Raw genomic sequence first — 26,450 nt, forward strand, 5'->3', positions numbered from 1 at the left:
TCAATTAGCTTGTAACGTGCCATCATAGACTGCACGTAACACCGTGCGTTGTCCACCAAAATGGCCACCATTTGGGGATGAATGACAATGCTCCAAGATGTTTCTAACTTCACTTGTTGGCACACATCTCCGCATTATACGATTCGGGCACTGCTTGTACAAGTATGGCTCATCCCAAAAATAAAACTTGCTATCATGAAGGAACTTTTTGAGCTGCTGCTTGGTAAAGTCAGGTGAATGGGCACCTCCAACCAAGTAATTGACAATGTCCGCATACCATGGCACCCGTGCTTGCTCTACCACTAGCAGTTGCTCATCTGGGAATGAGTCTTGAATTTGTAATTCTCCCTCTAAGTGGCTGCTGTGATTGTTAGTTTCCAACCTAGAGAGATGGTCCGCCACTTTGTTTTCTGTCCCTTTTTTGTCTCGGATTTCCAAATCGAACTCTTATAGCAACAAAACCCAACGAATGAGCCTCGGTTTAGAATCTTTCTTGGCTATGAAATACTTGATTGCCGAGTGGTCAGTATACACAATAACCTTGGTTCCCACAAGATACGATCTGAATTTCTCAAAGGCAAAAACCACCGCTAGCAACTCTTTCTCAGTAGTGGTGTAGTTAATTTGGGCATCAACAAGAGTTTTGCTTGCGTAATAAATGGAATGAAAGATCTTATTCTTCCGCTGCCCAAGAACAGCTCCAATGGCAAAATCACTTGCATCACACATGAGTTCAAAGGGCAATGACCAATCGGGTGCTACAATCACGGGGGCCGTAACAAGAGCTATCTTCAACTTCAAAAATACTTCATTACATTCAGCGGTAAACTCAAATGGCCTATTTTGTTCCAGCAAGCTACACAAGGGTTTAGACACCTTAGAAAAGTCTTTAATGAAGCACCTATAGAAACCCGCGTGTCCAAGGAAGCTTCCTATGGCTTTCACCGTGGTAGGAGCTGGTAACTTCTCAATAACTTCTAGCTTTGCCTTGTCAATTTCTATCCCCTTGCTAGACACTTTGTGACCCAACACAATACCCTCTTGAACCATGAAGTGGCATTTCTCCCAATTAAGCACCAAGTTGGTTTCTTCACATCTTGCTAACACTTTCTCCAAATTCTCCAAACAAACCCCAAATGAATTCCCGTAGATAGAGAAATCATCCATGAATATCTCCAAAATACTCTCAGCCATATCCGAGAAAATAGCCATCATACACCTTTGGAAAGTCGCGGAAGCATTGCACAATCCAAATGGCATCCTCCTAAAGGCAAACGTGCCATATGGAGAAGTGAAGGTGGTTTTCTCTTGATCTTCTGGTGCTATAGAAATCTGATTGTAACCTGAATATCCGTCAAGAAAGCAATAAAACTCTTTTCCCGCCAAACGATCCAATATTTGGTCAATAAATGGCAGCGGGAAATTGTTGGGTTTTATGCCCTAAATAAAACTCATTTCATATAATCAAATTTACTTATTAATAAAGATCAGAAATAACATTTTATTGTGGATGGTTCACATGATTTATTTCATGATTATATGTATATAATGTATGAATTCTTTTTAAGTCCAGAACATATGAGTTTGTTAAAGATTATAGTGTTGTCAGCACAGTGGAATATAATCTTTATTATATGTTCAAAAGTTTATTCCCTGATTTGTCAGAACACTGGATTTAGACTGACATGGTATAATCAGCGATAGGTATTCTTACACCTTGGAAAAGTGTTATGTCCTTTCCAGGACACTGGAAAAGTTTACCAGTATCGGATGTATGGAGTATACATCGGAAGGGACCGATATTGAACTTTAATTAGATATATTAAAATTTACTGTAATATCTATTCAATTCAATATCACCTATTGATCCTAGATCAAATGATCTTAATCCTGATATGGTTAGGTTCAATCTCAAGAGTGTTATCCGTGTTCTTTGATTTGATTAGTTAAGCCTACTTTTGGGTCAGGGTGATATGAACATTTTGGGAACACGGTAATGCAATTGAGTGGGAGCGCTAACATAAATATGGAATCTATAGCTTCTATTTGGCAAATAGAAGTAAAGGATGATTTCCTTCGAGCTTAACCAAACGAAGATAAATGGTGGAGATCTCATTTCACTTAGCTGAAATATCATTTATACAGGGTTAAGTGTTTTAAGGATAAAATACATTGAAGGTGTAGCGGTAACAGTAGTGCCTTTTCAATGTGGATCATCTATATAGAGGATCATTGATCACATTAGGGTTATAACAATGGATAACTAATGACGTGTCTATATCGTGGAACATATACAACGTTCTATATGAGTGAGAGTGCAATTCCAAGTTCTAAGTGTGGATTCAATGAGGAATTAATAAGTTAGGGAATTTACTTGGTAAATTCGGTTCGACTTATTGGAAGCTCGGTTATATAGACCCATGGTCCCCATACTAGTTGAGACCATACTGCTTGTAAGACTCAGTTAATTGATTTTAATTAATCAATTATAATTCTAAAAGTTAGACTATGTCTACTTTATGAATTCTCACAGTTTAAGGATGAAATCGTAAAGAAAATGGTTTCTAGGTTTAATTATTAATTGAGAGACTTTGCATGTCTACTTAGTAATTATTTTAAATGACAATATTATTTAATAATCTATTTTAGTTATTAAATAATTAGTTTTGGCATTTAAATGATTAGAATTGGAAAAATGGCATTTTTGGAGAAATAGAATTAAAATTGAGGAAACTGCAAAATCCAAGTGAGGCCCATTTCCCTCTATGGCCGGCCACTCCCTTTACTTGTTTCCCAATTATTATTTTCAATTTTAATTTCCATGTAATTGCTAATCAAAGCTTAGGAAAAATAGGAAAGTGGTGGATCACACTAAATAACGCAGTTAATTGGTTACACAGTAATTAAGGAAACTGTTTTATTTGGAAAGTTGTGCTCTCCCTTCTCCCTATATAAAGCAACCTTTGTTCTCTTCTCTTGGATGTATAAAGCCACGAAATTAAGAGAGAAAAAGAGAGAAAAATTTCGAAATACTTGTGAGATGAGTAGTGCCCACACACATCAAGTGGTATCTCAATCATAGTATGTAAGACTATGGAAATTCTGCATCAAAGAAGGAGAAAAGAAGATCCAGGTTCAGATCTTGGTGATGCTCTGCTACAGAAAGGAATTAAGGGTTAAAGATCTGAACGGAAGGAGTCATAATATTCCGCTGCACCCACTGTAAGGTTTTCTAACTTTATATGTGTTTATTTTCATTGTTTTAGAATTCATATTAGGTTGTTAATCCAACATACTTGTTAGTAAATCTAGATCCTGGTAAAATAATTTCCAACAACTGGCACCAAAGCCATGGTAATGATTTACTTTCATGTAATATGAATTAAAACGATGATTTTCATGTTTATGTGTTGATTTGGATGGTTTCATGTTGGTTTATGTGTTAGTTGATGAATGTTGATGTTGTACAGTTTCGTTTTCCATGAAAAATATTTTTTCGATTTTTGAAAATATTTTATTTGGATTCCTTGTGAAAATTTAAGCAATTTTGTTTTTTACAGAACTTGATTCCGATAAAAATTGAGAAAGTTATGAATTTTGGAAAATCGGGATTTCGAGTATGCATGGGTGCTCAATCGTTGTGCACCAAGCACTCAGGATGCGCGCGCGTGAGCCTGGCCCAGCACCCTGCTGATCCGCCCATGACGACGCTGCATCCGCCGTGTTTTGCCGCACATCCCACCCTGCATGGTCACCCTCCGCGCGCATAGGAGGCTGCGTGCAGCCTTCCTGGGCTGCACGTGCAGCCTCCTGGGCTGATTTCCCAAAATTGCGATTTTTTGGAATTTTTCCCCGAAAATCCAATTTTTTTCATGGGATTGTTTCCCAAAATTCATTTTTCCAATTTTAAATATTTCTAAATTGAAATGTTTCCAATTTTAAATATTTTCAATTTGGAATTTTTCCAATTTTTAAAAATTTCTATTTTGGAATGTTTCCAATTTAAAAAATTTCCTATTATGGTCAAATTTGAAAATTTGTTAACTTCTTTAATATTTATTTATTATTTAATTATAAGATTAGATATTTTGATATTTAAGATATTTTATATTAAAAGATAACTTTGTCTTTTTTATTTAAAATATTATATTAAAATTATTTTATATGACAAATTAAATAATTAATAAATTTGAAATTAACATAGATATTTTTATAGATATACTTACCATAATATTTTCAAATTTAAAATTTGTTATTTTGTTAAATATTTAATTATTTATAAATTATAAGTTTAAAAATGATATTTTTTCTATATAAATCATTTTTTCTTATTAGAAATTTATAAATCATATCTTAATATTTAAATAACATAGATATTTTGTAGAGATTTGAATATTGTTTAATTTGAGATATTTTGACATATAATTATGGTAATTATTATTCAACCAAATCTATTTTAAAATTGGTTTATTTTATTAAATTATAAGATCTGAAAGTGATATTGAAGATTCTTTCCTTTCAAATCATTGATCTTATTAGATATTTAATTTAATTTGATTCAAATAAACCTAAATATTTTAAAAAATTAGTTTCCTTTATTTGGTTGGTTGAAGAATAATAATTTAATTATATTAATATCTTAATTCACATCTGTTACATGGACAATGTTTGTTTATTTATATTGTTTATTCAAATTTTTTTTTTACAAACCTATTATTTATCGGATCTAAATTGGTATGATTAACTTGTTGACAGATCATGATCCAATGATCTGATTTTAATCATAGTCCAATTGACGATAGATCTTATAAATAATTTGTAACGGGTAAATTTTGTACTTCTTTCATCTGTGTAAACCTAGTAACATGATAGGGCCCATCCAAATCATTTGACCTGTGTGAGCCTATATATTTGCTTATGGGCTTAGATGCATCTAGGAAGCCCATTTAAGTTTTTACTAAGTAAATGGACTAGGTTGCTAAAATAAATTTTGACATAAGTAAATTTATTTAGGCCCAATTAGATTTGGGCTTATTCAATGAATAACAATTGTTTATTTAAAGGTTAAATTCCTCTCTTTTGGGCCTTGTGTGAGAGTTGGGGGCCATAGAAGTGGGTACGACATACTGAACCCAACTCCCCCTCACATGAACTACCCCAATTGTGAAGGCCCATTTGCCTTATTTAAATAATTGTATTAGGTTAATTATATTAGTCTAACCTAATTAAAATTGAATTAGCAACATAATTAACTTTTAAAATATATGAAATTTATTTTTCATGTAATATTTTAAAGTTAATTTTAGAAAAACACTTAGTCAATGATATATTCTAGATAGTTATTTCTAGTACTAGTTATTATTTCTAATATTAAATAGGAAAATATCATTGATTGTGAAATTAATTGTTTCTTAATTAATTTTGGTACAATCTAAGTTTAGTATATTTTCCTAGTATTAAACTAGAATTAATAATTAAGTTTCCTGTTTACTTAATTATTTATTTCTTGAATTTAATACATTTAATTAAATTAAAAATTCAGTATCTAAGTTGATTTTCATCATGATACTTAAATATTGTTATTTTCATGTTATTTAACTAAAGTTGAAATTATTTTAAGTTTGGAATCTTATTTCAGAATAACTTAAGTTTGAATAATTTTCAGAATATATTTTATTTTATTTTATTAATTATTTCCCAAAATTTCGAAATTACATTTCTTTAATGTAGAAATTTCCAATTTTATTTGAAAAATAGATTAAAGTTGAAAATTATTTATTTAATATTGGACCAACTTAAATCAGTGACTTTTTCATTTAATGATTAATTAAAATAAATGAACTAAAATATATTATAATTAGAAATTGGATTAATTAGTCTATGAAAGTCTAGATAGATATTATTTGTTTTGCTTGAAGTATTTTTCTAGTGTATTTAATTAAATAGAAAATTAATATTTAAGTTGATTTTTAATCATGATACTTAAATATTTGAAATTTTTTTTAGATATTTAATTAAATAGGGAAATTATATTTTTTGTTGAAAATTAATTTTTATTAATTTTGGGCCAACATAAAATTAGAGTAATTTTCCAGGATTTAGTTTTATTTTATTTTAAAGCATTTTCGAAAATGCAATATATATTTATAGAAAATTAAATTTGAGTTGTAAATTAATTTAAATTAATTTTGAAACAACTTGAATTAAATAATTTTCTAAATATTTATGGAAATTATTACTAAGATGGAAATAATTCATATTATTTTCATATCCATCTAAGTATAATTTATAAATATTACATTAAAATTTATATTTAGAGTATTTTATTCTAAATTGGAAATTTTAATTAATTAAATATATATTTAAAATAAATTGATTAAAATAAATATTAGAAGAAAATACAACCCCTTATTAAATAATGAGCTTTATTATTATAAGGATATTCGATCTCCATTGTTGGTTTTACATAGCTATTGTTTTAGTGAGTAATCCTCCCTAATGGAGGAACGTTCATTAGCATGTTAGCACCGTTTAATCTCGAAAGATAAGTAATCTTGTAAGTTTTTTATATAGTTTATGCCCACCCTAATGGTGGCGATTGTATAAGACTTGCAAGAATATGAAACAATGGTGGAAGCTCATAAGATAGAATAGCCTTGACTCTCGCCTAAACGGGACAACGCGGATTCCAATCTTGATCGAATAAAAGGTTGCTAGAATGTTGATCATTTTAGATGAGCTGACAACTATATTCAATGGATGGTAGCTTTGACTCTCGCCTAAACGGGACACTGATATCATTTTGTTGAAAACCTTGGAAATTATTTAGGATTGTATGTTTTAGTATTTTCACTTGTCATTCCTACTTTATATGTGCTTCATAATTTCTGAATTGTGTATGAATATGTATTGAACCATGTTATTTTCTATTATTAAATTGTAGTTTAATTTTGAATCTTCATTGGTCATCTAACTTGGCTTGTTTTTCTAATGAGATAAATCCGTAATGGATTTTCACCATTAGACTAACATAATAGTGTTAGATCTCGAAAGATAAATATTGTAAATGCAACATCTAGCTGTTCATCAATTGATGACACCTTAGACTAGTGTTTTACAATATGAAACAAGAAGATTGTATAAATAAGATTACTTTGACTCTCGCTAATCGGAGCATCGTTGGATTCTTATTTAAAACGAAATTATCCTAATTCCTCTTAGCTTACTCATTTCGAATTAGCTTAATGACATATCATTGGATGAATGGTCTATAAATCATATAAAGTCTTATTTTCTCTTAAGAAATTAGTGTTGGAAGTTATTTTACCATGAACTTAGATCTACTCACAAGTATGTTGATTTAACAACCTAGATATGAACTTCTAAAACGATATGAAATTAAACATATAAGAGTATCAGAAATCTTACAGTGATTGCAGCGGAATATATGTCTCCTCCCACTCAGATCTCTAACCCTTGATTCCTTTCTGTAGCAGAGTATAATCAAGATCTGAGCCCGAAAGTCCTTCTTTGTTGTTTCTGAAATCTACACAGCCTTCCTCACTATGATTGAGGTATTACTTGATGTGTGTGGGCACTACTCTAGCACTCATACATTTTGAAACAGTGAAGGAATAGAGAGAGAGAGAGGGTGGCGGCTCAGAGAGAATTTTCTGAGAGAAAATTCTTTCAGAATAATGCTGTGAAAAGCTTATCAGTTGTGTGCAACTCTGAAGCCTTTGCCTTCTATTTATTGAAGACCACCAAGGGCTATGATTGACATTTTGAATTGAAAAAAAATCAAAGGGAAAAGGAAGCTAAGTGGCCGGCCTAGGCAATGTGGAAACAAGGCTTGCCACTTTTCCAACTTTCCTTTTCCTACACTGATAGTTTCCTGTTTTGTGAAAAACTGCCAATTCCATTGTTCAACCATATTATGACAAATCTAATTATTTAATAATTAAAAATAATTATCAAATAATATATTATCATTTATTTTATTAATAATGAAACTAATTAAAGTTTCCTAATTAATAAATATGCCCTTCAAAATCTCTATTTACTGTTTTGCCCTTAATAAGTGCTAAATTCTCAAATATATAAGTCCATCTTGAGAATTTTTAATTGATTAATTAAAATCAATTAAATGATTCTTACAAGTAATATCATCTCAACTAGTGAGGGGACCATGGGTCTATATATCCGAGCTTCCAATAAACAGATCTAGAATTTACACTTAAATTCACTGACTTATTAAATCTTCGTTGAATCCACACATAGAACTCAGAATTGCACTCTCAGTATATAGAATGCTCTATATGTTCCACCATATAGACACATTATTAGTTATCCATTGTTATAATCCTAATGTGATCAATGATCCTCTATATGGATGATCTACACTGTAAAGGGACTTAAATTACCGTAACACCCTACAATGTATTTTATCCTTAAAACACTTAACCCTGTATAAATGATATTTCAACTAAGTGAAATGAGTACTCAATCATTTATCTCGTTTGGTTAAGCTCGAAGGAAATCACCCTTTGCTTACTATTCGCCAGATAGAAGCTATAGGTTCCATATTTATGTTAGCGCTCCCACTCAATCGCACTACCGTGTTCCCAAAATGTATGTATTGCCCAGACTAAAGATTTAGGCTTAACTAACAAATCAAAGAACATGAATAACACTCTTGAAATTAAGCCTAACCATATCAGGATTTAGATCATGTGATCTAGGATCAACTTATGATATTGAATTGAATAGATATTTACGGTAAGTTTCAAAATCTAATTCAAAGTTCAATATCGGTCCATTCCAATGCATACTCCATGCATCCAACCTGAGCTTTACTTTAACCTATGTTCTGGAAAGAACATAACATTTCTCCAAATGTAAGTAAACTCTGTTGTAGATTGTCATATCAGTGAAACCCAGTGTTCTGATAAATCTAGGAATACTTTATTCACATAGTCATGTTTATTTTCCACTGTGTTGACAACACAATAAGAATGATCAAGTATGTGAAAAGGGTTTGGATGAATTTATAAATCAAATAGACAAACAATTGATTAAGTGATCCAAAACATACACAAGTGAATGAAAAATTACTTCTGTTACTTTATTGATATAGAATAATCTGGATTACATTGAAACAGAGTTTTATTTAGGGCATAAAACCCAACAAACTCCCACTTGCACTAATATAAAACCAATCAGTACATTTCAATTTATCCTAAATTCTGACGGTGCTTTTCGAATGAAGTTACTGCCAAGACTTTGGTGAATGGATCTGCCAAGTTGTCCTGCGTATCCACTTTGTCCACCAGTACATCCCCTCTTGCCACATATTCTCTGATAATATGATACTTTCTTTCTATGTGCTTACTTCTCTTGTGGCTCTGAGGTTCCTTACTGTTGGCTATAGCTCCAGTGTTATCACAAAGCAGGACTAGAGGTCTTTCCATTCCAGGAACTACAGCAAGACTGGTGAAGAACTTCCTAAGCCAGACAACCTCTTTAGCTGCTTCAGCCGCAGCTATGTATTCTGCCTCCATGGTAGAATCCGAAATCGCAGTTTGTTTAGCACTTCTCCAAACCACTGCTCCACCCCCAAGAGTAAACACCATCCCAGATGTAGATTTCCTGTCTTCAAGACATCCCTGGAAATCTGAGTCTGTATAGCCTAAGGGATGTAAAGCACCACCCTTGTAGACTAATACATAATCTCTTGTACTCTTTAAGTATTTCAAAATATACTTAACAGTATTCCAATGTACCCTTCCTGGATTTGACTGATACCTGCTCACGATTCCAACTGCATAGCAGATGTCAGGTCTAGTGCATAGCATAGCATACATTAGACTTCCAACTGCAGAAGCATAAGGAATTTTTGCCATGTCTTCTATCTCTTGAGGATCAGTAGGACACTGTTCCTTAGATAGACGGATACCATGTTTAGAGGGCATGTTTGCCCCTTTGGTATTGGTCATGGAAAATCTCTCTAGAACTTTGTCAATGTAAGCTGTTTGAGAGAGAGCAAGGGATCTGTTCTTCCGGTTTCTGACAATCTGAATACCAAGAACATAGGCTGCCTCAACCAAGTCTTTCATGTTGAATTGAGTGTCAAGCCATTCCTTGATGTGAGTCATTTTCTTGATATTGTTTCCAATGATCAAAATGTCATCAACATAAAGGACCAGGAATACTACCACTTGGTTTTCCTTGAGTTGGTAAACACAAGGTTCATCTTCATTCTGATGAAAGCCGTAGGTCTTGATGATCTCATCAAACCTTTTGTTCCATGAGCGAGAAGCTTGCTTAAGCCCATATATGGACCTATTTAATTTGCAAACTTTATTCTCCTGCCCAGGAAGAACATAACCTTCTGGTTGCTCCATATAGATGGTTTCTTCAAGAAGCCCATTAAGAAAGGCTGTCTTGACAACCATTTGAAAATTTCATAATCTAAAGCGGCAGCTATGGAGAGAAGAATTTGGATGGATTTGAGCATGGCAACAGGACTAAAAGTTTCCTCATAGTCCACACCTTCTCTTTGGGTATAACCCTTGGAGACCAGTCTAGCTTTGAAAGTTTTGACTTCGCCTCCAGCACCTCTTTTCTTCTTGTAGACCCATTTACATCCAATTGGACGAAAATCTTCAGGTGGTTCTACATATTCCCAGACTTTGTTCTTTTTCATGGAATCCATTTTTGAATCCATACCGTCTGACCATCGCTTCCGTTGCGGACTTGCCATTGCCTGTTTATAGGTCAATGGGTCGTCATCAATACCGTCACCAACGACCATATTGATTTCACCATCCAAGCCATAACGAGATGGTTTTGTAGAAACCCTCCCACTACGACGAGGAGCGGTGACCTTCTGAACAGGAGCTTTAGTAGTAGTTTTCTCAGTTGCTACAACTGAGGGAGTGGGATGTTCCTCTTCTTGAGTAGAAGAAGATGGTACATTTGAAGGAACAGTATCTGTGACCATTTCCTCTAATACAATTTCACTTTTCAGTTTGTTGTCTTTCATATAGTTGTCTTCAAGGAAAGTAGCATTTGTAGAAACAAACACTTTGTTATCCTTGTAACTATAGAATAGTCCACCCCTAGTCTCTTTAGAATTTCCGACAAACATGCAAACCTCAGTTCGCAATTCCAGTTTGCCTTCTTTCTTTCTTAAGACGTGAGCAGGGCTCCCCCAAATCCTGTAATGGCGCAAACTAGGTGTGCGACCATTCCATAGTTCGACGGGTGTCTTAGGGACTGCTTTAGATGGAACAACATTTAAAATATCGTTTGCCATTTGAATAGCATATCCCCAGAAGGACGTAGACAGAGTTGAGTAACTCAGCATAGACCTAACCATTTCTAAGAGAGTGCGATTTCTTCTTTCTGCAACTCCATTCTGCTGTGGAGTGCTTGGGGCAGTATATTGGGATTCAATTCCAAGTTCAATTAAATGATCTTTGAACTGCATATCCATATATTCTCCACCCCTATCAGTTCGCAAGATCTTTAATGTTTTACCTAATTGGTTTTGAGCCAAAGCTTGAAATTCCTGAAACTTTTCAAACGTTTCAGATTTCTTTTGCATTAGGTAAAGAAAACTATATCTAGAGAAATCGTCAATGAAAGTGACGAAATACTCATAACCTCCTCTGGCTTTTACATTCAGCGGTCCGCAAACATCTGAATGTACTAACCCTAGGGGTTCTTTGGCACGCTCTCCCTTTGCAGAGAAAGAATGTTTGGTCATTTTTCCTTCTAGGCAAGACTCGCAGACTGGCAGTTCTCCTAAGACGACATTTTTCAATGGACTGTCTTTGGTTAGCCTATTGAGTCTATCAAAGCCTATATGACCTAAACGTAAATGCCATAGATAAGTTTGATCATCATTATCAATCTCTTTTCTCTTAAGGCTTCTAGGTTTAGCTACATTGAAAAGTTCAGTATTTAGTGAGATTTGAGTATCAGGTCTTAAAACATAAAGCCCTCGTTCCATGTTTGCAACACATATATGAAATCCATTACGAGAAATTGAACAATTTGAACTCGAAAAATTCAATATATAAAATTGTGTCTGTAAACATGAAACACTAATCAAGTTTCTACTAAAATTAGGAATATATAAAACATTCTCTAAAAGTAAAAACTTCTTAGAATTAAACTTGATTCGGGCTGTTCCTCTTGCTTTAACTGATACCAACTCGCCATTTCCAACTTTAAGCTTTAACTCATCTGGGTGAAGATTCTCCCAAGTTTCAAGCAGCTGCAATGAAGAACATACATGGTTAGTAGATCCAGAATCAACAATCCAGGAGGATTTGTCGTTCTCTAAAACACATGATTCAAATACAAAAGCATCACCTTCGTTTGAATTGTCTAGAAGCCTGGGACATTGTTCTTCTTTATGTCCCTTTCCATTACAATTCGCACATAGAACATGATGTCTGATATTTGTACTTGAAGAAGCAGCTTTGTTAGAGCCCTCATGCTTAATCTTCTTCCTCTGATTAAAGCTTGCAATGCTAGGAGGTCTCATTGCAATCAGATCCCGCTCATGGGCCCTCAACTCAGACTCGAGTTTGTCCATGTCGGAGGAGTTAGGATTGTTCAATAAATAATATAGAACAAAACTGTTATACTCCTGAGGAAGACTATAAAGTATGAGTTTTACCCATTGTTCCTTTGATAAATCAATTCCTAGTAGATTTGCCTTTTGGAATTTCAGATTCATCAACAATAGGTGCGAGTTAATGCAACTACCAGGATGCATTTTCACACTATTGAGTTCTTTTGCAAAGATACTAACTAGGAGTGGATCGGGATGAGGGTTATTCATATTGGCACTACAACATATCAATAAACAGAAGTAAGGTTTTGGTTCTATAAATTCATACACAGGTTCAGAAAACAAATAATCACTTATGTTATAAAAATACTAAATCTAACATAGTTTATTTTCCAAGGTTTCCAACGAACTGATACAGTGTCTCGTTTAGGCGAGAGTCAAAGCATCATCCATTGAATAGAGTTGTCAATTCATCTAAAATGTCAAACATTCTAGCAACCTTTTATTCGATCAAGATTGGAATTCAGCGTTGTCCCGTTTAGGCGAGAGTCAAGGCAATTCTATCTTATGAGCTTCTACCATTGTTTCGTATTCTTGTAAGTCTTACACAGTCGCCACCATTAGGGTGGACATGAACCATATAAATAAACCTATAAGAATACTTATCTTTCGAGATTAAACGACGCTAACTTGCTAATGAACGTTCCTCCATTAGGGAGGATTACTCACTAAAACAATAGCTATGTAAAACCAACAATGGAGATCGAATTTCTCTTGATTAAAGCTCATTATTTAAACATGTATTTTGTTTAATCATTTATATTCCATATCTCAATAATGAAATATTACAAATTAAAGTTAAAACTTTAATTAAATTTCAAAAATGGAATAATTTTGAAAAATATCTTATTTAAGTTGTTTAGAAAATCTAAATACCCAACTTAAAAATATTCCTCAAACAATGACTTAATTAAATATTACCAATTAAGTAGTAACCACTTAATTTAGAAGATATTCCATTTTAAGTTCCCATATTTAGAAAATATCAACTTAAAAAATATCTATAGGATCTTAATAACCAATTTCCAAAATTCCTCAACTTAATTTATAATAGGAAATTCAAAAATATTCAAATCTAAGTTGATTTGATAGATTTAACTAAATCTCAACTTAAATAGGAATATTTAATGAAATTATAAAATTAAGATTCAGAAAGAATTTATATGGTTATAATTCCATATTTAATTAAAAACAAGCAAAATACATATAGCTTTCCAGAATATAACTATTCAAACTATGTTTTTCTTAAATTAATTTCAAGGAAGAATGAAATTAATTATGTTGCTAATCAATTTTTTATTAGGTCAAACTAATATAATTAACCTAGCACAGTTATCCAAATCAGGCAAATGGGCCTTCACAATTGGGGTTGTTCATGTGAGGGGGGGCTGGGTCCAGTATGTCGCACCCACTTCTAAGGCTCCCAACTCTCACACAAGGCCCAAAAGAGAGGAATTTAACCTTAAAATGAATAACTGTTATTAATTGAATAGGCTCACAACTAAATGAGCCTAAATAAAATCTATCAGTTATGATATTTTATTTAGCAACAACCACCTATATGTATCTATAATAGAAATTAAACATATAGGCTCACACAGGCATACACATTTGGATGGATCCTATCATGTTGCTAGGTCATACACAGATGAAAGAAGTTTGTAAAAATTACCTGTTACAAATTATTTACTTGATCTATCGTCAATTGAACCTTTGGTTAAAATTAGATCATCTGATCTATCATCAAGTTAACCAAGGCAATTTAGATCAAGCAATAATAGGTTTTAGAAAACTTACAAACAATCTAAAACACATACTCCTGCAACAAGGTTAGATTTGGATAGTTGGATGTAGGATTTATTTAATTTTAATCATTTATTTCGAAAAATAAAAATAAAATTAAACCTACCATTTTGAAAAAAATTAGGTTTTGGGTAATCTAAATGTCATTTCAAAATAAATTGCTAACTTTCCTTTTAAATTTCATGTCATTTAATAAATTAAATAATAAAATAGAAAATGGTAAATACATACCCTTTTCTTGTTTTACAATTTAATTTAATTAAAAAATAACAAAATTTAAAAGTTAACAAAAATACCTTATTTCCTCTTTTAAAATTATCATGATTATTATGGTCTTATTTTAATTAAGGTCAAGTTAGCAAAAAAAAAAAATATCTGACCTTAAAAAAATAAAATAATCAAATTTTAAAGGAAATAAGAAAAAGGTAAGCAAAACTTGATTTTTTTCCTATTTTCAAAATCAAATTACACTAATATCTAAAATTAATTTCAAAAAATAAAATTAATTTATTTCTGATAATTAGATTTGAAATTTGAAAAACAAAAATCAACATACAAAACTACACAAAAAATCAGAATTTAATTCCATGAAATAGCATGAAAAATCGAAAAAATTGGAAAATTGGATGAACTGTACGGATGGCATGCAGTGCATGGCCATCCGCGTGCGGATCCAGGGTGCTTGACCGAGAGATCACGGCGCAGGAAGGCTGCAAGCAGCCATTCCGCGCGCGTGATGAGTTGCTCGTCACCCCGATTTTTCTAATTTTCAAAAATTCATAACTAATTCAAATTAAATCGAAATCGAGTTCTGTAAAAAAGTAAATTGCTTAGAATTTTCCAAACTATCCAACAAAAATAATTACAGAATAAGAACAGTAACCATTTTTCCCAGAATTCACAAACAACAATCAAACATCAATATGACACTCAAAGCAACATGATACCATCCAAAAAACAAGCAAATCGTTTTAAGTCCAAATTTCTTGCAAGCAAATCAATTACCATGGCTCTGATACCAGTTGTTGGAAGTTATTTTACCAGGAACTTAGATCTACTCACAAGTATGTTGATTTAACAACCTAAATATGAACTTCTAAAACGATATGAAATTAAACATATAAGAGTATCAAAAATCTTACAGTGATTGCAGCGGAATATATGTCTCCTCCCACTCAAATCTCTAACCCTTGATTCCTTTCTGTAGCAGAGTATAATCAAGATCTGAGCCCGAAAGTCCTTCTTTGTTGTTTATGAATTCTACACAGCCTTCCTCACTATGATTGAGGTATTACTTGATGTGTGTGGGCACTACTCTAGCACTCATACATTTCGAAACAGTGAAGGAATAGAGAGAGAGAGGGTGGCGGCTCAGAGAGAATTTTCTGAGAGAAAATTCTTTCAGAATAATGCTGTGAAAAGCTTATCAGTTGTGTGCAACTCTGAAGCCTTTGCCTTCTATTTATAGAAGACCACCAAGGGCTATGATTGACATTTTGAATTGAAAAAAAAATCAAAGGGAAAAGGAAGCTAAGTGGCCGGCCTAGGCAATGTGGAAACAAGACTTGCCACTTTTCCAACTTTCCTTTTCCTACACTAATAGTTTCCTGTTTTGTGAAAAACTGCCAATTCCATTGTTCAACCATATTAATGACAAATCTAATTATTTAATAATTAAAAATAATTATCAAATAATATATTATCATTTATTTTATTAATAATGAAACTAATTAAAGTTTCCTAATTAATAAATATGCCCTTCAAAATCTCTATTTACTGTTTTGCCCTTAATAAGTGCTAAATTCTCAAATATATAAGTCCATCTTGAGAATTTTTAATTGATTAATTAAAATCAATTAAATGAGTCTTACAAGTAATATCATCTCAACTAGTGAGGGGACCATGGGTCTATATATCCGAGCTTCCAATAAACAGATCTAGAATTTACACTTAAATTCACTGACTTATTAATTCTTCGTTGAATCCACACATAGAACTCAGAATTGCACTCTCAGTATATAGAATGCTCTATATGTTCCACCATATAGACACATTATTAGTTATCCATTGTTATAATCCTAATGTGATCAATGATCCTCTATATGGATGATCTACACTGTAAAGGGACTTAAATTACCGTAACACCCTACAATATATTTTATCCTTAAAACACTTAACCCTGTATAAATGATATTTCAACTAAGTGAAATGAGTACTCAATCATTTATCTCGTTTGGTTAAGCTCGAAGGAAATCACCCTTTGCTTACTATTCGCCAGATAGAAGCTATAGATTCCATATTTATGTTAGCGCTCCCACTCAATCGCACTACCGTGTTCCCAAAATGTATGTATTGCCCAGACTAAAGATTTAGGCTTAACTAACAAATCAAAGAACACGAATAACACTCTTGAAATTAAGCCTAACCATATCAGGATTTAGATCATGTGATCTAGGATCAACTTATGATATTGAATTGAATAGATATTTACGGTAAGTTTCAAAATCTAATTCAAAGTTCAATATCGGTCCATTCCAATGCATACTCCATGCATCCAACCTGAGCTTTACTTTAACCTATGTTCTGGAAAGAACATAACATTTCTCCAAATGTAAGTAAACTCTGTTGTAGATTGTCATATCAGTGAAACCCAGTGTTCTGATAAATCTAGGAATACTTTATTCACATAGTCATGTTTATTTTCCACTGTGTTGACAACACAATAAGCATGATCAAGTATGTGAAAAGGGTTTGGATGAATTTATAAATCAAATTGACAAGCAATTGATTAAGTGAACCAAAACATACACAAGTGAATGAAAATTTACTTCTGTTACTTTATTGATATAGAATAATCTGGATTACATTGAAACAGAGTTTTATTTAGGGCATAAAACCCAACAATTAAATGACACATATGATTATATTCCTGGAATTCTATCCCAAAATGATATAAATCCTCAATCTTAGATATCTCTTACTTGTATAGGCAAATCATAGAGTTAGATTAGTAGTGGTGGTCCAAGAAAGAGTTACTAATTATACAGTTTCACTTTCACAAGTGTTTAATAACCATTTTCTATCAATGGATTTAAACTGTATGAGTTTAGTATTCTGTGACCAGAATCCACTTGCACTATTCTAAGAACTCTTTGTTGTAACTAAAAGATACAACCACATTTTTTTTATAAATCTAAGGCATTTGTATCTTGATCATAGTGGTTTTGACAAGATCATTCTCTGCAAAGAGTTAATATGCCTATATCCACTGAAATTAAGTCCATCTCATTCGCAGATGGATGTACATTCAGGGGTGGATATGAGTCTTCGTTGTATTCTTAAAACGATCACTCTAGATTTTACCTTACGCAAAAGAAATTCGAAATGTTTGAAAAATTTCATGAATTTCTAGCAATGGTAAGTGGTTAAAGATCTTGCGAACTGATAGGGGTGGAGAAAAAGTTAGTTGATATGCAGTTCAAAGATCATTAATTTGATTTTGAATTATATCCAAACTTACCTCCCCAGAAATTCGAGTTGCATATTGATGATTAGTTACTAGTCGTTGCCTAAATCCTTCTATGGTAATATAATTTCAGAATGATGCAATGGTTGTATACTTAATGTAAATCATTACTAGATTCATGGATGACCTAATCGAAATCTTAAGAAAAGCTAGAACTGCTAACCTTGGTTTGCATGTTTTTTAGCTATTCTAAGTGATTAGGGGTGGAGCATCCCGTAGTCATTAGATAAGAAAGTGTTTGTTTAAACAAATACTACTTTTCTGAGAAAATGACTAAGTCTGAAAATAAAGTAGCAAATAAAGGAGATATTTTTTTCTTGATTCCAAAAGTGTTCTATCATCTTATTTTACAAGATGATCCCACTGCCTCTGTTGTCTTAACACAACTAAAGAGGTCTATACCATTTAGTTTTCTTTGACATAGTTTACGGTACCTTGTTGTAGAGGGAGAGTTTCTAGGAACTCGCCTACTTATAACTTGGAAGATACTAGTGATTAAAATCCATTGTGAGTTTAAACAAGTAATGGATTGTCAAGATAAGAAACTAAGAAGAAAGCCAATAGAACTATGGTTTGATCCATTCACATGGAGTAACCTAAAGTTTTCTGTTACAAGGACATGAAAGGAAATTTTCGTTAATAAGTCTATTCAATGGACTTAACAAAACTTCCTGTTCCTAGTATTATAGGTTTGAGTTTATCTAAACCTATTGCTTGTGGTATACCTGGTAATTACTTACTCTAATGCAAGCAGTAAGATGCTGAAGTATTTTTTTTCCAATGGCAATCTATAGAAGCTTCACAACTTCTTAGATATAGATTTTGTTTATCTAAGGAAAAGTCTCAACTATTCCAGAGAAGATAAAGCCATAGAAGAATTTCTTAAATCAACAGTGAGAGGTCTCAGATATGCTTTTGTATGCCTTAGACCAGACACGCACGTTTTGATGAGATTCCATCCGTGCATTAATGTACTTCTTAGTCGCGTCAAAGCGTGACTGAAGTGATGCCTTACTGAATAGCTCATTTAACTTCGTCATAACTTCAGCAGCCTTCTCAGTTTTAGAAAACCGAGTTTTGAGGGTGTCAACCATGCTAGAAAGCATAAAGTATAGAGCTTTGTCATTTGCTTTCTGCCAACGCTCATACTTTTCTTTCACAGCTTTGGAAGCATTGTCCCCAGGCACTTCAGGTGACGGCTCAGTTAAAACAAACAAGGCACTTTCTCCTATGAGAGCAATATTAATGTTCTCATTCCACTTATTAAAGTTAGATCCATTCAGCTTATTTTCAATCAACAGTGATATCATGGGATTCATTTTGATAATAAAGGATACTACAAAATAATAGAAATCAACAAATAGAAATTAATAATGGTTTAACACAAAATCAATTCAGAAATTATAAGCTCATAGCAAGTAGGAATGATATGAGAAAATACTTAAAAAATTCAATCCTAAATAATTTCCAAGGTTTTTCAACAAACTGATATCAGTGTCCCGTTTAGGCGAGAGTCAAAGCTACCATCCATTGAATAGAGTTGTCAGCTCATCTAAAATGTTAAACATTCTTGCAACCTTTTATTCGATCAAGATTGGAATCCAGCGTTGTCCCGTTTAGGCGAGAGTCAAGGCTATTCTATCTTATGAGCTTCTACCATTGTTTCGCAATTTGCAAGTCAAATATGGTCGCCACCATTAGGGTGATCTATACCATATAAAACACTTACAAACCACTTATCATGCGAGATTAAACGGTGCGAAATTGCTAATGAACGTTCCTCCATTAGGGAGGATTACTCACTAAAACAAACGCGGTGTAAAACCCACAATGGAGATCGAATATCTTAATAATAATAAAGTTCATTCTTTAAAATGTATTTTCTTTATTATTCTAATAAATAAATTCTCATTAAATTCGAAATTTAGAATTAAAATTCAAAAATAAGAATTTAATATAATATTTATAAAATTATACTTAGATGGTGATTGAAATAAAATTAATTATTTCCATCTTAGTAATAATCTTAAATATAAATATTAAGGAAATTAATTTAAGTTGAATTAAATTAAATAATTAGCAACTTAAAAATTTCCTTTGAGAATATATTTATTGAGTTCGAAAATTTAAAGTACATAAAAAAAAATACAATTTTCGAAAATAATAAAAATAGAAAAGAAATACTTCAAGCAAAAATATCACTTATCTAGATTTTCTTTTGACTAATTAATTCAATTTCTAATAATATATATATATTTTAAATTTCTTTTATTTTAAATTAATCAATATTTGAAAAATTCATTGATTTAAGTTGGCCCAAGAATTAATTAAAATAATTAATTAATTTACAACTCAATCTATTTTTCAAAATAAAAAAAAAATTCGAAAATACTGCATAAATAAAATGCCATTTTTCGAAATTGATTAATAAAATAAAGGCAAAATATATATATTGAAAATTATTTAAATTTAAGTTGAAAAATTAAATTTCAACCTAAAAATAATTTTCTATTTAATTAAGTGTCATAAAAAATCAATAAATATTCAAGTATCATGATTAAAATCAACTTAGATATTTAGATTTTTTAAGTTAATTAAATGTATTAAATTCAAGAAATAATAATTAAGTGTAGAGAAGGCTTAATTATTAATTTCTAGTTTAATACTAGGAAAAATATACTTAAATAAAATTGTACCAAAATTAATTATTTAAATAATTAATTTCACAATGTATAATATTTTCCTATTTGAATATTAGAAATAATAAGTAGTCTAGAAATTACTATCTAGAAAATATCTTATTTGACTAAGTATCCTTTCAAAATTTGAAAAATATCTAATTTAAGTTATATAGAAAAAATCTAAAAGTTAAATAATTTCAAATTTATATTTAATTAAATATAAAAAATTAAGTTATAACCACTTAATTTGAAGATATCTTTTAAGTTAATATTCGAAAATATATTAACCTAAAAAAAATATCTAAAATATTCCATTTTAAGTTAATATTCGAAAAGATATTAACTTAAAAAATATCTTAAGAATCTTTAATAACTAATGCCTAGGATTCGTCAACTTAATTTAAATCAAATATTCAAATTTAAGTTAGATATGAAAAATCAGTTGATACAACTAATTTATAACTTAAATAGGAATATTTAATTAAATAAGTTCCAGAAAGAATCTAGTTAGTTAAAATTCTATATTTAATTAAATACAAGAAAAATACAAATAGTTTGTCTAGAAATAATATCTAAAACTAAAAGTGTTTTTCTTAAAATTAACTTTAAAATATTAAAATAAAAATAAATTTCATATATTTTAAAAGTTAATTATGTTGCTAATTCAATTTTATTAGGTCAAACTAATATAATTAACCTAGTACAGTTATTCAAATCAGGCAAATGGGCCTTCACAATTGGGGTAGTTCATGTGAGGGGGTGTTGGGTTCAGTATGTCGTACCCACTTCTATGGCTCCCAACTCTCACACAAGGCCCAAAAGAGAGGAATTTAACCTTAAAATAAATAACTGTTATTAATTGAATAGGTCCAAGAACTAAATGGACCTAAATAAAATCTATCATGGTGTGACATTTTATTTAGCAACAACCTATATGCATCTATATTAAAACAAAATAAACATATAGGCTCACACAGGCACACTTTGGATGGATCCTATCATGTTGCTAGGTCATACACAGATGAAAGAAGATTGTAAAATTTACCTGTTACAAATTATTAACTTGACCAAGGGAGCCATCAGATCATTAGATCTGGCAAAAAGTAACTATGGCTATTTGCAATCAAGTAATAATAGGTTTTGAAAACTTACATAAAAGCTAAAACCACATACTCCTGCAACAAGGTTAGCTGGATAGTTAGAAGTAGGATTTATTTAATTTTAAATAAATAAATTTCGAAATTAATAATTAAATAAAAAAATATTTAATTTAAAAAAAATAATTTAATTTTCGAAAATAAATAAAATAAAAAATAAATATTTATTTTCGAAAATAAAAAAAATATTAATATAAATTTCAAAATTATTTTAAAAAAAATATTTAAAATTAAACCTACAATTTTGAAAAATTAGGTTTCAACCAACCTAAATATCATTTCAAAATTTACTAACTACTTTTAAAAATTAAATGTTATTTTATAAATAAAAATTAGAAAAGATAAATTAAATATCTTTTTCAGATTTTAAATTTAATTTGAATAAATAAAATAACAAAATTTAAAAGTTAGCAAAATATCTTACATCTATTTAAAATTACATGATTATAGTTATCTTATTTTAAATTTAAATAAGGTCAAATTATTTAAAAAAGATTTAATTTAAAAATATTTAAAATTTAACCTTAAATTTAAAAATAAGATAAGACATAATCAAATTTAAAAATAAGATAGATAATTAAGCAATAAGATAGATATTTACTATTTTAAAATTCAAATTACACTAATATCTTGAATTAAATTTAAAAAATATTAAATTAATTCATAATGATAATTAGAATTGAATTAGGAATAGTAAATCTATAAATACAAAACTACACAAAAAATCGGAAGTTAATTCCATGAAAAAGCATGAAAAAACGAAGAAAAACGAAAAAATTGTGAGTTGTACGGACAGTTTTCGCGATCGCAGGAAAATTTCAGCACAACTCCGATTTTTTTGAATCTTCAAAAAATCATAACTAATTCAAATTAAATCGAAATTGAGTTCTGTAAAAAGGTAACTTGTTTAATGTTTTCCATACTATCCAATTAAAATAATTCCAGAAACAGAATCACAATTATTTTTCACGAAAATTCACAAACATCAATCAATCATCAAATAACACTCAATACAACATGATACCATCCAAAAACAAACAAACAATCGTTTTAAAGTCCAAATTTCTTGCAAGTAAATAAATTACCATGGCTCTGAGGCCAGTTGTTGGAAATTTATTTTACCAGGATCTTAGATCTACTCACAAGTATGTTGTTTAAACACCCTAAATATGAACTTTCTAAAACGATAAATTAAACACATATAAAGTTAAGAAAACCTTACATTGATGCAGCGGAATTAATGTTTCCTTCCACTCAGATCTCTAACCCTTGTATCCTTTCTGTAGCAGAGTATACTCAAGATCTGAGCCCGAATGTCCTTCTTCTTCAAGTTTGATCATTCACAGTCTTCCAATCTATGATTGAGTTACTGCTTGCTGTGTGTGGGCACTTACTCTCTCACTAGGGTTCGAAATTGATGAAGAAAAAAGAGAATAGGGATTTCGGCCAAGTATAGAAAGTGGGGAAGGCTCAGTTTTTCTGAAGAGAAAAAATTCTGTCAGAAAGCTAATGAAAGCTTGTTAAAGCATGTGTTGTGACTGAGCCATCACTTTCTATTTATAGGCAACTACTAGGTTTAGGTTAAGAATTATTTGGCATTAAAGTAATGAAAATATTAATTTGAAAAACCAATGATAAGTGGCCGGCCATGGTGTTATAGTGGGCCCCACTTGATTTTACAATTTTATCAAATTTTATCTTTATTTTCTCAAAAACGCCAATTTTCCAATTCTAACCTTTTAAATGCCAAAACTAATTATTTAATCACTAAAATAGATTATTAAATAATATTGTCATTTAATTTTATTATTAATTAGACAGATAAAGTCCATTAATAAATAAACCTAGAAACTATTTTCTTTACAATTTCACCCATGCTTAGTGAAAATTCATAAAGTTAGACATAGTCTAACTTTAGAATTATAATTGATCAATCACGAATCAATTAATGAGTCTTACAAGCAGAATGTTCTCAACTAGAATGGGGACCATGGATCTATATGCTGAGCTTCCAATAAGTGAACCAAATTTACCAAGTAAATTCCTACTTATTAATTCTTCGTTGAATCCACTCTTAGAACTTAGAATTGCACTCTCAGACTTATATAGAGCATATTGTATGTTCCACGATATCAATATGCTATCTCATTTAACCATTGTTATAATCTTATTGTGATTTAAAGATCCTCTATATAGATGATCTACATCGAGATGGGATTTCTTTACCGTTCTCACCCCTCAATGTATTTTGCCCCTTAAAAAACTTAGCTACCTGTAAATGGTGTTTAGTGATCTAATCATTAGTCAGTTAAACAAGAGCTCATCCATTTACTTCTATTTGCTAAGCTCAAAGGGAATCCTCACTTGACTTCTATACACCAGTAGAAGCTATAGATTCCTTATTTATGTTCAGCGCTCCCACTCAATCATACTATCATGTTCCCAAAATATACGTATCACCCTGACCCAAAAGTAGGCTTAACTAATAAATCAAAAAACATGAATAGCACTCCTGAATTGAGCCTAAGCATATCAGGATTTAGATTCTTTTAATCTTAAGATCAACTACTGATATTGACTTGGAAAGATATGTATAACGGTAAGTTTGTAATATCTTAACTTAGTTGCAATATCGGTCTAGTCCAATGTATACTCCATACATTCGAAACTAGTATACTTTACTAATCTCCTGGAAAGAACATAAGACTTACTCCAAGTGTAAGTACACATCATCGTTGATTATCACATTAGTGTAAATCCAATAACACTGATGAAACAGGGACCAAGTCTTTTGATTCATATGATCACAATCACATTCCACTGTGTTGACGATACTGTAATTGTGAATAAACATATGATCTGGATTTAACTGATTCTGTGTGTAAATGTAATAAACATATTTAAACCATTAGCATGTAGAATTTATGCAAACATCAATCACTTCAAATTTCTTATATTGATAACTAATCAGATTGTAAAGAGTTTTATTTAGGGCATAAAACCCAACAGACCCATGGTCCCCATACTAGTTGAGACCATACTGCTTGTAAGACTCAGTTAATTGATTTTAATTAATTAATTATAATTCTAAAAGTTAGACTATGTCTACTTTATGAATTCTCACAGTTTAAGGATGAAATCGTAAAGAAAAGGGTTTCTAGGTTTAATTATTAATTGAGAGACTTTGCATGTCTAATTAGTAATTATTTTAAATGAAAATATTATTTAATAATCTATTTTAGTTATTAAATAATTAGTTTTGGCATTTAAATGATTAGAATTGGAAAATGGCATTTTTGGAGAAATAGAAATAAAATTGAGGAAACTGCAAAATCCAAGTGAGGCCCATTTCCCTCTATGGCCGGCCACTCCCTTTGCTTGTTTCCCAATTATTATTTTCAATTTTAATTGTCATGTAATTGCTAATCAAAGCCTAGGAAAAATAGGAAAGTGGTGGATCACACTAAATAAGGCAGTTAATTGATTACACAGTAATTAAGGAAACTGTTTTATTTGGAAAGTTGTGCTCTCCCTTCTCCCTATATAAAGAAACATTTGTTCTCTTCTCTTGGATGTATAAAGCCACGAAATTAAGAGAGAAAAAGAGAGAAAAATTTCGAAATCCTTGTGAGATGAGTAGTGCCCACACACATCAAGTGGTATCTCAATCATAGTATGTAAGACTATGGAAATTCTGCATCAAAGAAGGAGAAAAGAAGATCCAGGTTCAGATCTTAGTGATGCTCTGCTACAGAAAGGAATCAAGGGCTAGAGATCTGAACGAAAGGAGTCATAATATTCCGCTGCACCCACTGTAAGGTTTTCTAACTTTATATGTGTTTATTTTCATTGTTTTAGAATTCATATTAGGTTGTTAATCCAACATACTTGTTAGTAAATCTAGATCCTGGTTAAATAATTTCCAACAGAAATGACCCTCCAACCGGTCACGGTTCGAGTAGGAATCAACTCATTGTTCTCATTAGCTACCACCATGAATCCTCCTTTCTTGGGCACACATTGAACAGGACTAACCCATGAGCTATCCAAAATTGGGTACACAATACCATAATCTAGCCACTTGATCACTTCTTTCATGACGGGATTCAATCTTCGCTGATGCTCAACAGAATTGCTACAACCAGCTTCTAAAAGTATCTTGTGCGTGCAAATCGTTGGACTAATACCTCTTATGTCCGCCATAGTCCACCCGATTGCTTTTTTATACTTTTTTAACACCTCTAGCAAGGCACCTTCGTCTTCAACTCCCAAGTTTGCTGCTATAATAACTGGCAGCGTGTCATTCTCCCCCAAATAAGCATACTTCAGATGGCTTGGCAAGGGTTTCAACTCCAACTTCGGTGGTTCTTGGATGGAGGGTTTTGGAGGCTTAACATTACTTTCCTTCAACTCCAAAGATTCAAAGGGCTTCTTGAATTTAGGGATAGGTTGCAATGGCTCCACCCAAGCAACTTGGTTGTCTTCATCTTCACTCAAGTCTTCAAGCTCATCAAAAGAACTTATAAACTTCTCATCCTTCCAAGCTTCCTTGTGAAATCTTTCAACCACAATAGAGTCAATTACACTTATGCGGGAGCATTCTTCTATCTCATCCAGAAACCTCATAGCATTGAACA

General features: G+C 31.4%; 1 protein-coding gene across 1 annotated transcript; it reads right to left on the reverse strand.

The window, feature by feature from the left end:
* LOC115720508 (uncharacterized) lies at window positions 1–26,439 on the reverse strand. The gene is made up of 3 exons (XM_030649657.2): window positions 25,758–26,439; window positions 509–1,343; window positions 1–382 (listed from the first exon to the last, which is right to left on the reverse strand). Exons 1-3 carry the CDS (start codon window positions 26,437–26,439, stop codon window positions 1–3), a joined length of 1,899 nt encoding a protein of 632 aa, XP_030505517.2.
* Window positions 26,440–26,450: the final 11 nt, after the last annotated feature.

Source organism: Cannabis sativa, chromosome X, assembly GCF_029168945.1.
Source record: "Cannabis sativa cultivar Pink pepper isolate KNU-18-1 chromosome X, ASM2916894v1, whole genome shotgun sequence".
Taxonomy (NCBI): Eukaryota; Viridiplantae; Streptophyta; class Magnoliopsida; order Rosales; family Cannabaceae; genus Cannabis; species Cannabis sativa.

Excerpts from the sequence above, each read along its gene's own strand:
- LOC115720508 (XM_030649657.2), bottom strand. The coding sequence starts at position 26,439 with ATGAGGTTTCTGGATGAGATAGAAGAATGCTCCCGCATAAGTGTAATT. Across the intron at positions 1,344-25,757 it reads TCCTACTCGAACCGTGACCG|GTTACAATCAGATTTCTATA; the intron begins GTTGGAGGGTCA and ends ACGGATATTCAG. Across the intron at positions 383-508 it reads ACTGACCACTCGGCAATCAA|GTTGGAAACTAACAATCACA; the intron begins GTATTTCATAGC and ends CCATCTCTCTAG.